The following is an 11,707-nucleotide window of genomic DNA, read 5'->3' as shown; positions in this document are numbered from 1 at the left end:
AGTTGTATCCAAAGTGTGACCAGACTATCAAAAGATCAATACATCAAGCTTAATTCACTGACAGACAGAAAAGCAACTTCATCACAGATACAGAGTTGACTAAATAAAGGGCACAAGAGTTCAATCAGCAGTCGTCCTGTCAGAAGAAGGCTGTCTTGTAGTGTCTCAGAGGACAAGCAGCAGTTTCTAAACCACTTCTCAGGAGGGAAACCAGGACAAACACTTGAGTTGGGCCAAGAAATACCTGAATTTCACAGTGGATAATGAAAAAAGTAAATTTTACTGAAGAATCACAATGATAGATTAGTGTCAGTAACAGAAGGGTGTATGTAAGGAGATGATCAGGAGAGAGAATGATACCACAGTGTTTAAAACCCACTGGTGGTGGAAGATTCAGGTCTGGGGCTGTTTTCAGACTCCTGCACAGAACTGGCTCCACCCTGACCGAGGAGAAGCACCACTCCATTCTTCAGAGACATGCTCCACCCTCTGATCTGATCTTTGTGGAGAAGGATTCAATACTGCAGCAGGATAATGAGCCCCAACACACCTCAAAGCTTTGACACAACAACCAAGGTGTCCTGACTGTCCTGGACTGTTCTCCACAGTCACCTGACCTCAACCCCACTGAACATTTGTAGAAGTGTGTTTTTCAGCTCCGAACCTATATTTAACAAGATCTGTGGTACTCAGTTGTTCATACAGGACCAATAACTTCAAGATGTGACAGAACTCCATAATACTACACAGAACCAGAATTTGGTAGAAAGAAAGATAAACCAGTGGAGATATGAATTTTTGAAAATTACACATTCTTCGTTCTGGTAAATAATGGCCTCCTGTTATTAATTTGATTAGTGTAACCATTCAGCAACAACTATTTAAATGAATACATGTTGCCTACATGTTTCCATAGGGTCTCTCCTGGATGTTCAGTACTCATTTCAACCCAATCCAACGAAAAATAAGGTTATTAGGGAGGTTTAGAGTAAACATACGAGGAATCACTAAAATGTTGAAATTTAGCTCAAACAGTCAAATTGCAAAAAATCATGACTTCAAAAGTAATTGGAGTACAATGATATGATTTTACAAGGTCCAATGACTTTAATAGAAGTTTCATTATGAATCTTCAAGAAAATCATTACTGGGAAAAGTTCTAGATTTTGGATGAGTTGGCATGGAATGACCCCTTTATGAAAATTCCTCATTTGAATGTGTCATGATGTGGAATGTGATATTATCAAATGTGCACAGACTCCCACAAGCTGAAGCCATCTTTAAAATGTGTTTCGGAGGTCCACGACATGACTCTGAACACAGCTGTCACAACAAGACCACAGAGCTGCTGGCTCAGCAGAGAGAGCTCAGTGAGCCGGTTCTGGATAAAAGAAGAGGCCTGTTGTTCATGTGAGCTGTACTGTCAAACTGCAACACATGCATGTAAAGTATTAGGAGTACCCCTAACTCTGCCCTCTGTTCCCTGTCCCCTGTTCTCTGTCCCCTGTCCTCTTTGCCATGTCCTCTGCTATCTGTCCCCCTCCTCTGTCCTCAGTCCCCTGTGTTTGTCCTATGTCCCCTGTCCTCTGTCCTCTGTCCTCTGGGAAGCTGTGGCTCAGGGGTAGAGCCAGCATCTTGTTATCGGAAGGTCACTGGTATGATTGCCCTGGTCTGCATGTCGAAGTGTCCTTGGGCAAGATACAGACTCAGCATATACCCAACGTCCACAACCTTTAGAAACCTTATATATTGTACTCTGTTAACATCTTTCTTTTCTTTTTTTCCTTTTTTTTGGTGTTATGAGCATGGACCTCTGATTATAAGTCATGAAGCTACTGGACTCCATTCTCATGCTAGTCTGCTACAGGAAGTCCTCCTGCTGTAGCTGCAATATCATAGGAAATCTGGTTATCTTTTGGTGCCATCTAGTGGCAAAAATATATGTCATACTGAAGCCAGATCTTAATAACCTGGAACTGTCCGGGATCCTCAAAATAATGCAAACGTCCATGCAAAGCAGCATGTCCGCTCACATATATATCTCCCTGATCTTGTGAATAATACAATATTAAGATTTAAGAAGTGTCACACGGGTAACTTGTTGTATGTGAGGTCATAGTTCACAAGGTCTTATTGGACTACTGTCTGCCTGCAGGTTTAACCCATGAAGTCTTAGAGTGCCACAGCATCTGCACAGCAACTTCGGTTTCTTCTGACTTATTAATACACACGTTACATTTTTCCAGTATTTTGGACCGAAACATTTTTAAAATGTGTGACTTTATTTTTCTTTCTCAGTATCTATAGAAAAATCTAACACTATGGCAGAAGAGAAAGGAGGCAGGAACACAGCACTAAAAGAGGTAAAGGTAAAAAAGTCCAACTGATATATCAGCTGGTTGGTATTATTGGATGATATTGGCCTTTCACAGATATATTGGTATTGGTGTGAATGTTACATGATACATGTCAACATGAAAGCTTTTGTAGAGATTATAATGTAGATAAAGATGCTTGGAGTAATTTGTAAAAAAAATTAAATGCCACACTAAGTTTACAGTTTCTGTTGTCATTTAGACAATAAAGTTTATTCTTAACTGTAAAATGTCCTGCGTCCATTATATAACTGTGTTTGATGACCACATAAGACGGATCAATTTTTTAATCCCTAATATCAGTATATCATTATCCCCGGAAACTAAGTAATGGTTGGGCTCTATAAAAAATAGCTCAAAGTACAAGTCTCTGTTGTGGCTTTACTTTCAGCATAGAGAATCCCATTAACCTTGAGGTATAAGACTTTCACTTTGAGACTAATCACTTCCATACAGAGGTAACAGTGTAAGACTCCAGGCCCCTTTTACATCCCCAGTGTCGGGACAGTGCAGCAAACCAATGATCCTAAACATACAACTAAAGCAGCTGAGGAGCTTTCCAAGACCAAACCAAGCTCACAGAGCTGTTCAACTGAGCAGGTGAAGAGCAGATGGGAGAGCAGTCATGTTGCTCTTAGCTGGGCATGAGTTTGGCATTTTATTTCTTAAGTCTGGTCAGTGTGTGAAAATACATTCATTGATTTAAACAGTGTAAGTTCCCTGCAGTGGGACGTGTATCCCTGGTTGTTGGACTGGGGAACAAGCAAACCATCACGAGATGGATCTTTTCTGAATTCACAGACTCAGCTGATGTCACCTGGTATTAATATATACAGCAGTATATTCAAAGAAACAGGAGTACACCTACACACTGATAGAAACATAGTCAGTCTGAGGTTTCAGGGGAAAACGTTACTTTTGTGTTGTTTAATTAGTTTTAGGAGGAAGTGTCACATCTTAGTCATTTAGAACATTTCTGTTTGTGAATACAAATGTTGCATATAGAATAATGAAATGAGTCAGATATTCAAGAGCATCATGTTCTGGAATAATTTTTACTTTAATGGGGTTCCCCTGGTAACCTTGTGTTTGATAGTGCTATGAACTGTGGGTAAGAAATGCGGACTTTTGGAAAGTGTCCTTAAAGGGGGGAAATAAAAAATAAAAAAGTGTCCTCAAAGGGCTCAAAATGTCTGCCAGTGGGACGGCCCAGAGCCGTACAGAGGGAGGCAGGAGGAGGAGAGGGAGGCTGACCTGGGCCCATCACCACCAGGGGGCCTCTAGAGGGGAAGGGTACAAATATGACTGGGGGTGCAGAATCTGTGGGTCCGACAGTGCCAGTCCCCCCACAGTCAGCTGACTGTCAGCTGGTTTAGATAAAGCATCAATCAGACAAAAGTCACAGTTAGCTGTGTTACACTTTATAAAGGTACAGTGTTATGTAACAGGCGCTCGGACTGCTGAGGGTTCCCCTGTCTGCAGTCGTGCGTGCATGTGAACTGCATCAGACAGCACATCTCCGAAACAAGTCCCAGCATCAGAGTGCTGCAGTGAAATCAAGCCCCTGAACACACCCTGCTGCAGCCTGCACAACAGCCTCAGCACCGACAGCACACTCCGCTCACACCTTCGCTGAGCAGAGAGGAAGAGGCGGCGAGCTGCTGGAACACAGCTGAGGTAAGATCATCTTTACCGCATTGTGTCCCGCAGGACAAACTAAGACAGGTAGCCTAACCCGGGACAGGGCCAGTGTCATTGAACATGGCGCTGAGGACGCGAATCCTGGGTGTTAATCTAGCATCAAAACTGTTTGTGGGGACTCATGTCAGGGGAAAGCAACGACGGTACTAAATGTGTCCAAAAATAGTCAGGAGTCCTGCACGGAACGGCCTGAGTTGCGTTGGTGCGGCTCCTGGAGCGTTGCCAAAATCCACTGCAGTCTCGTCAGCGCGTCGGTCTGTGCTGCGGACCAGCGGGACGTCTCAGAGCTGTTCTGAGAGCTGCAATTTTCCTGCATGGATCTGATATAAATGCATGCTCACAAACATTGTGTCTCTGGCTGCTGTAGTCTGGAATTCAAAAGGTAGGCTGCAGATTTAGAACCTTCTCCAAGTCAGCACATGAATATTTAACAGTTTATACAATACACCCCATATTCATTTTGTTTTCTCCTACACTGCGTGTTTGTAGTCTTCAAGAAGTAGCGGAAGGGTTAGATTTTGCTGACTCAAGGCTGTCGGCAGGTTTGGCCTGGATAAAGATCCATGAGAGACATCCTGTTTGTATCCTCTGAGATCAGTGCTGCTGCGGTCTGGTGAACATTTATCTGTGATTATGCTGAAATGTTGAATCATCCACGTGACAGGCAGACTAACCTCACTTCTTATAGGAACAGGAGAGAGTGGGCATCTCATCACCTGTATACAGCACATAGGTTACGTTAGGATACGTTAATAATGAATGAGCTGTGATCAGAGTTGAACTCCTCCATTGAGGAGACAAAGACAGAAAGGAAGACGTCACACTGAGGTCTTGTTGTTAACAAGATCCAAGAAAATGGAAAGTCCCTGTAGTGCCATGCTACAGAATTTACTGAAGGAACCTGACATCTGTCATAACACACTAACAGTGTCCCCTAAAGGTATACTTGAGTAAAAGTAAAGATATAGTGCTAACAAATTATTTTGCTTAAAATGAAAATCACACACGTATTTAAGTAAAAGTCCCAAAGTATCTGATATTAAATGTACTTAAGAATCAAAAGTAAAGGTTAAAAACAGCTAATGATACATATATGCCCATGTACGTATACACTGTGTACTATGGGTCGACTTGGGTCAGCCAATAATCCAATATCAAAATCGAAAAAAAAAGATTGCATTTTCTTATTGTCAGAATCACAATTTTGATTGGTGATATAGTAAATGTGTTTAAGAATGTGGTAATGTGGCCATGATGCAGTATGTAATCTGTAAAGTAACTAGTAACTAAAGTTATCAAATAAATGTAGTGGAGTATAAAGTAGCAGAAAATGGAAATACTCCAAATAATCGTATCTTGTACCTCAAAATAAGTAGGTACTTGAGTAAGAGTAAGACATTACATTCAATCGCACGCTAACATCTACATGCAGCTGTAATGGAGTTAAAGAAGTACTATAGTGGGGGACAGCGGGGTACGCTGTCACCATCTTTTCTGTTGCTATTTGTTAATCCCAGAACTAGGGCTGTCAATCCATTAAAATATTTAATTATGATTAATCGCATGATTGTCCATAGTTAACTCGCGATTTATTGCAAATAAATAAGATTTTTTTTTTAATCTGTTCTAAATGCACCTTAAAGGGATATTTTTCAAGTTTTTAATTCTCTTATCATGATGGGAGTCGACAAATGTGCTTGCTTTATACAAATGTATCGTTATTATCATTGCAACAATCCGAAACTATGACAAATACTGTCCAGAATATTCTCCAGAATAACCTCAAAGGTACTGCATGCTCAAAAAATATGCTGAAAGCGTAACATGGCAACCTCAAGCCCAACAAGCAACAACAGATGGGCATTCTGACCTGAATGAAACATTCCTAAGTAATACTAACACAATGTAGGGTCTAACTTTACACTTGTAAAGGTTAACTAAACAATGTTAATCAACCTGCAAGCTGTAACCACCCATTTAGCTATCACCGTTGAAAGTTTGTCTCATGTAGAGTTGTCCAGGTGTCTCCATTGCAAACTATAAAGCATGGTCTGCCTTTGGCGAGGGGGAGGAGGGCCCTCTGCATCAGCTGTTTGTCTGGCCAGTGCAGGATATACAGGTTGTTACAGTGTATTATTGTCTCTAAGTGTCCCATCAGGTGGGTTGCCAGACTCTTCAAATCTTAAAATCAACACAGAGCAGCACCACTGGCTGCCAGTTCTTCAAGTCACTTAGATCCCCCTTCTTAGGAAGCTGGGTAAGGACTGTCCTGCGACAGCTGAGTTGTATCTCCCCTACACAAAGGAACTCCATCACCACCTCATACCAGTCCCAGAACTGAGCAGAAACTTTTATGAAATCAGCTAGCAGGCCATCCACACCTGGGGAACTCTTAGATGCCATCTGTGCCACTGCGTCGCTCAGCTCCTGGAATGTGACAGGGGAGTCCAGTTCACTCCTTTGGGTTGAGGAGAGTTGCTGTAAACCCTCCAGTAATTCCTCAGCACACGCTGGATCACAGTCCTCTGCTGCATACAGTCTCTTTTAAAAGTCCACAGCCCCCTCCCTCATTTCAGACAGTTCACATGCAGTGCATTTGCGTGCATATATATCCTGTCCAACCAAGCTGCTCTAACCCTATCGGGCCCTGCTTTAACCCATGGGAAGCCCCTCTTGTCTGGGTGTTTAACCCGCCATGTATCTACCAAATCATTATCTGTCTCAATACACTTGTTGAACCCATATGTGGCTCTTTACCCCTCATATTTTGATGCAGATCAATAGTACAGTTAAACCCCCCGAGCATAGAACCTTGTTGAACTACGTGACTAATTTTGGTATGCAGTAAGGATTCATAGTTAACTGGTACAAATTGAGATCAGTCTGATAAATAAGACTTGAACCAGCTGAATGCAGTTCCTTTAATACCCATTAAATGTCCTGTTCTTTGGAATAGGATGTGATAGTCAATAGCATCAAAAGCTGCACTAAGATCTAATAAGACTAGCACAGAGACAAGACCCTCATCAGATGCAATTAAGAGATCATTTGCAACTTTAACCAATGCTGTTTCGGTGCTATGATGCACTCACACAGTCACACAGCCAATTGGCAACTATTTTTTCAAGAATCTTAGAGAATAAGGGGAAGGTTAGATATGGGTCTATAGTTGACTAAAACCTCTGGATCAAGTGTCTGCTTTTTAAGAAGTGGTTTAATTACAGCTACATGAAAGGACTGTGGTACATATCCTGTTAATAGGGACAGATTGATCATGTCAAGTATAGAAGTGCTCAGTAAAGGTAGAACTTCTTCAAGCAATTTAGTTGGGATTGGGTCTAACAGACACGTTGATCGTTTAGATGAAGAAACCATTAATTAGCTGATGAAGGTCAATGGTAGAAAAAATTCAAAACGTGTAACTGGTTTTATAACTGTTTCTGAGGGTTCTGTATTAGAGGCTAAATTGGTCCCATCTGAGGTCAGAAGGTGATGAATTTAACCATTAAGGAAGCCCATACAGTCATTACTGCTGAGTGTTGTAGGAGTACAAGCATCAATAGAGGTATGACTCTCTGTCAGCCTGGCTACAGTGCTGAAAAGAAACCTGGGGTTGTTCTTATTTTCCTCTATCAATGCTGAATAAGATGCTCTGGCATTAGCTTTCTTATAAGTTTTAAAGCTTTCTAGCCAGACTAGTCAAGCTTCTTCCAGTTTGGTAGAATGCCATTTCCTCTCAAATTATAGAATATGCGAGTTTGGGGGTTGTACTATGAAGCTAATCTCTTATGCTCTACAGGGGTCGGCAATATAAATGGTGAGAACGTGAGAACTCGTCTGACACGGAGAGTCTCCTGTTTTGTGCTACATGTGTGAAATAACAACTATAGTCTGGACTTTGTCTGCAGTGTATCTGTGTAAACGGCTTCATTCATTTTTCTGTTAAACGATGAGGCTCACTTTAAACAATATTATTAATAATAATTAATGATAATGAGAAGAAGAAGTAGAAAAATAGCGTACTGAAAAGTTCTGTTGATGGTTGATTATTTGAAAGAGTAAAACTTAAGAGAAGTTTGGCAAAAAAAAGGCACAGATTGATTTCATAGATTGAAAATTACATTGAAAAGACAAAAAACATTTTAAGTGTGAATAGAACAGCTGTTCAGATCATCCTCCTGTAAAACACTGTTGGTCAAATATTTAAACTTGATGTCTGCATTAGAGAACATGGTGTGGGGTGAGGCTGTAAATCTTATTTTTTTAGCATGTGTCAAGTAAAATGCCCTGTAACATGGAGGGGGGCGCAAAAATCTACCAACTGAGGAGGAGACTGAGGAAGAACTGATTGTGCTTGAGTAATGCAGCACTGTTTGCACTTTTGATTTATGTATTTGCACTTTTTGACCTCAGTACTGCAGTATTAAAATAAATGTTATTAAATCAAATTGTTCTTTTTCGTTATTATGGGGATCGATTCCTGGGTCAGTGGTTACAATGGTGGGCCAGTGATCTTCAAAAGCCACTGGCCCAAATTTCCCTTATTGTCTACTCCTGCTCTATTGTTTTCTTTTTTAGAGGGGCAATAGAGTCAGGTGTCCTTCATAGAGAGCCTGCAACACTATCTACAAAGTGATCAATCTGGGAGGAATTAGGATTAGCACCGGAGTTGACTATTGTGTTGGGACATGACATTGAAGAAAAAGCCAATGGAATAATTTCCTTGAATTTAAATGTTAATTTTCAAAGCCATATGCCAGAACAAGGTTGAGGGTAAAATTTTTTCTGTGCAGTATTATTTCTTTATTACATATATTTCTATATGTAAATATCATATATTTCATATCTTTCTCTATGGAGTGATATTTCTGTCGTAGAAGAAGCAACTGTAATGTACCTAATTTTCTGTATTCTAATCTTTAGTATGTCTGATTCTGATTCTGATCACTGTACTGTCTTAAAGCCTTTAAACCAGGGAAAGACAAATGGATCTCAAATGGATTTACTGCAAAAGTTAAGCCATGTTTGTTTATTGTAGTGTTCAGGGAAACTTTAAACTGTGTCCGCACACAATATTTATATCAACAGGCAGCTGCACAAAAAGGTTGTGCAGTTATGGTGAAACAGTTCCAACTCTTGTTAAGACGAAAAGATTCAAGATTAATTTGAATTTTCATTTTGCAATAAAACATTGTATAATGAAATGTTTGTTTTCATACCCTCATACCACTTAATAAATAATAATAAAGTCAGATAAAATAAATTACTCATTGTGGCGTGTTGAGGATGAGTTCAGGAGTCTCACAGCCTGGTGAATGAAGCTGCTCTGTAGTCTGGTGGTCTGGCAGCAGATACTTCTGTATCTTTTGTCCGATGGCAGCAGGGTGAACAGACTGTGGCTGGGGTGGGTGTTGTCTTTTAGTATCCTTTGGGTCTGTACATATACTGATAATACTGAGGCCAAGTATGTATTATTATTATCATTAGGGCCCGAGCACAAATTTTGTGCGAGGACCTATTATATCTGTAGGCGGAATTCATTATTATTCTTCCATCCCCGAGATCGCATTTTTGGCGGCCTGAACATACCCCAAAACTCACCAAACTTGGAACATACATCACATGTGGTGAAAAATTTGATAATTCTAAATAATTGGGGATGGGTGTTTCCAGGGGACTCCATAGCGCCACCTAACGTCGTTTTGTCCCCGCGAACTTTTTCTCGGCTCGTCTTGAAATTTACAGGAGTCATGGGTCTCAAGGATTTAGGCTGGAATTATTTTTGTCAGAAATTTTGCCGCAGCAGGAAGTTTGCCATCTTGAACGGCGTGTGGCAGATTTCATTTTTCCGACGCATTTTTCGGGACTTTAGGATGTTTGCAGACTCACCAAATTTGGCCCGTAGCTCCTTACCTATGAGTCCATTAATTCGATACCACAACTGCCCTCATGCGCAGCATGATAGCTCAGTAGCACCCCCTAACGCCCCCCTTATGGCTTTTCCCATTCATTTTTTGTCATGTTTTCGCCTCATACTTTATGTAACTTGTCCTACATATGTAACGCCACGGACTTCACACTCACTACATATCATCTTCAGACCTTGATGATGACACCTTGTGCAAAGCTTTCGCCTCTGATATACCTGGTGGGCGTGGCAGTGCAATGACCCCTTATGGCTGTTCCCATTCTGTAGGAACCCATTTCTAAGCCTCGTACTTTAACTAACTCGTCCTACAGATTTAACGGCACAGACTTCACATTCACTCAGTAGCATCCTCATACCTTCAACAGTTTGCGTTGTGCTTGGTGGGCGTGGTGGTGCGGTCAATTTTGATCCTTCGCCATCACGCAGGAAGTCCTTATAACTTCAACATACAATTTCCCATCTACACCAAATTGGTCACACATGTAGAGGGGCTGGCCCTGAATAGGTCTATGCGTTAAAATAATGTGTTAAGTGAACAAATGGCGTACAAATGGTCGCACAAAAAACCCTCTTGGACACATACCCTCAGTCCAACAGGAGGTCTGCCATTTTCCTTCAAAGTCGATCCTTCGCCATGAAGCAGAAAGTCCTGATAACTTCAACATACAATTTCCCATCGGCATCAAATTGCTCACACATGTAGAGGGGCTCGCCCTGAATACGTCTCTGCATCAATACTGTGTCATATCTATAGCGCCACCCTCTGGACACAGGAAGTCACTGAAAATGTCACTGTTGTGTCTTCAGTCACATGGATCCCATTCAGGAAGGACATTTCCACAGGCAACGGCCGAGCACACATCTGAACACGGCAGTTTAGACATGCGTACACAATATTCAGGGGGCCGGGTCAGCAGCACGCCCCGACAGCAGCACACCCCGACGCGCGTGGACTGCGAGGGCCCGTTCATCTCTGCTTGCAGCTTTAATTATTATTATTATTATTATTGTTATTATATTATTATTATTAGAAGAAGATTTAGATTTAAAGTATTAGCACTACCCCTTCTTTCAAACATAAAGAGAACTATTAATTATTAAACAATTTCGAAGGCATGTAGAGGCCAACAAATTTTCTAGCATGTGGGGCAGCCTATGTAGCATCATGGTTTCTCCACTGGAAGGGCACTATAGAGGGCCCTTCATCATATTTATCACAGACCTTCGGTGTGGTCAGCATAGTGTCCTCTTAACCTGGCATGCACTCTCCCAACATAACTACGCTTGTGTGTATCCTTGAGGCCGAACAAAGATTTGCAAAGATGTTATGGCATATACTCATTCTCTTTGTCTAAATTCTCCTCTACATACTACTCTGTTATACCTGTAATTTCTCCATCAGCAGCAGGATGGCTCAAAATGACAAAGACCCAATGCCTGCAGTGGGGAACCTCTCCCCAGGCCAGCTGCAGTCTCTCCTCAAGATGGAGCCCAAGACTCTGGGGGTAAGCAAAATTCAGTTTTTCAACCAAACCACATACAATACACCCTGTCAACCAGTGATTCAAACTCAAAAATACAAACAAACACCAGCCTCATATGAAGTAACAGCTGACTTTATATGTGAGATGGCACACTTTTAATTGTAACCTCATATGTTCAAGGAGATAAATAAAGCCGACTTTTTCTGATATAAAGGGCT

The 11,707-nt window shown here is 41.3% G+C and overlaps 1 protein-coding gene across 4 annotated transcripts in view; it reads left to right on the top strand.

Annotated features, from left to right (window-relative positions):
* The first annotated feature begins 3,693 nt into the window (after positions 1–3,693).
* The window catches only part of LOC311272282 (uncharacterized protein), a 34,007-nt gene continuing 25,993 nt past the window's right edge, over positions 3,694–11,707 (top strand). Inside the window, exons 1-2 of one of the 4 annotated variants that reach the window (XM_084378617.1) lie at positions 3,694–4,052; positions 11,408–11,510. In XM_084378617.1, the coding sequence (XP_084234743.1) occupies positions 11,415–11,510 (96 nt within the window). In that variant the 5' untranslated portion in view covers positions 3,694–4,052; positions 11,408–11,414. The remainder of the gene's footprint in view (positions 4,053–11,407; positions 11,511–11,707) is intronic. The other 3 variants (XM_084378616.1, XM_084378615.1, XM_084378618.1) reach the window with 3 other exon arrangements.

Source organism: Pagrus pagrus (genome assembly GCF_965226575.1).
Source record: "Pagrus pagrus genome assembly, chromosome: 17".
Classification (NCBI taxonomy): domain Eukaryota; kingdom Metazoa; phylum Chordata; class Actinopteri; order Spariformes; family Sparidae; genus Pagrus; species Pagrus pagrus.
Note: the sequence above shows the minus strand (reverse complement) of the source record. Positions and strands in the feature narration are given on the sequence as shown.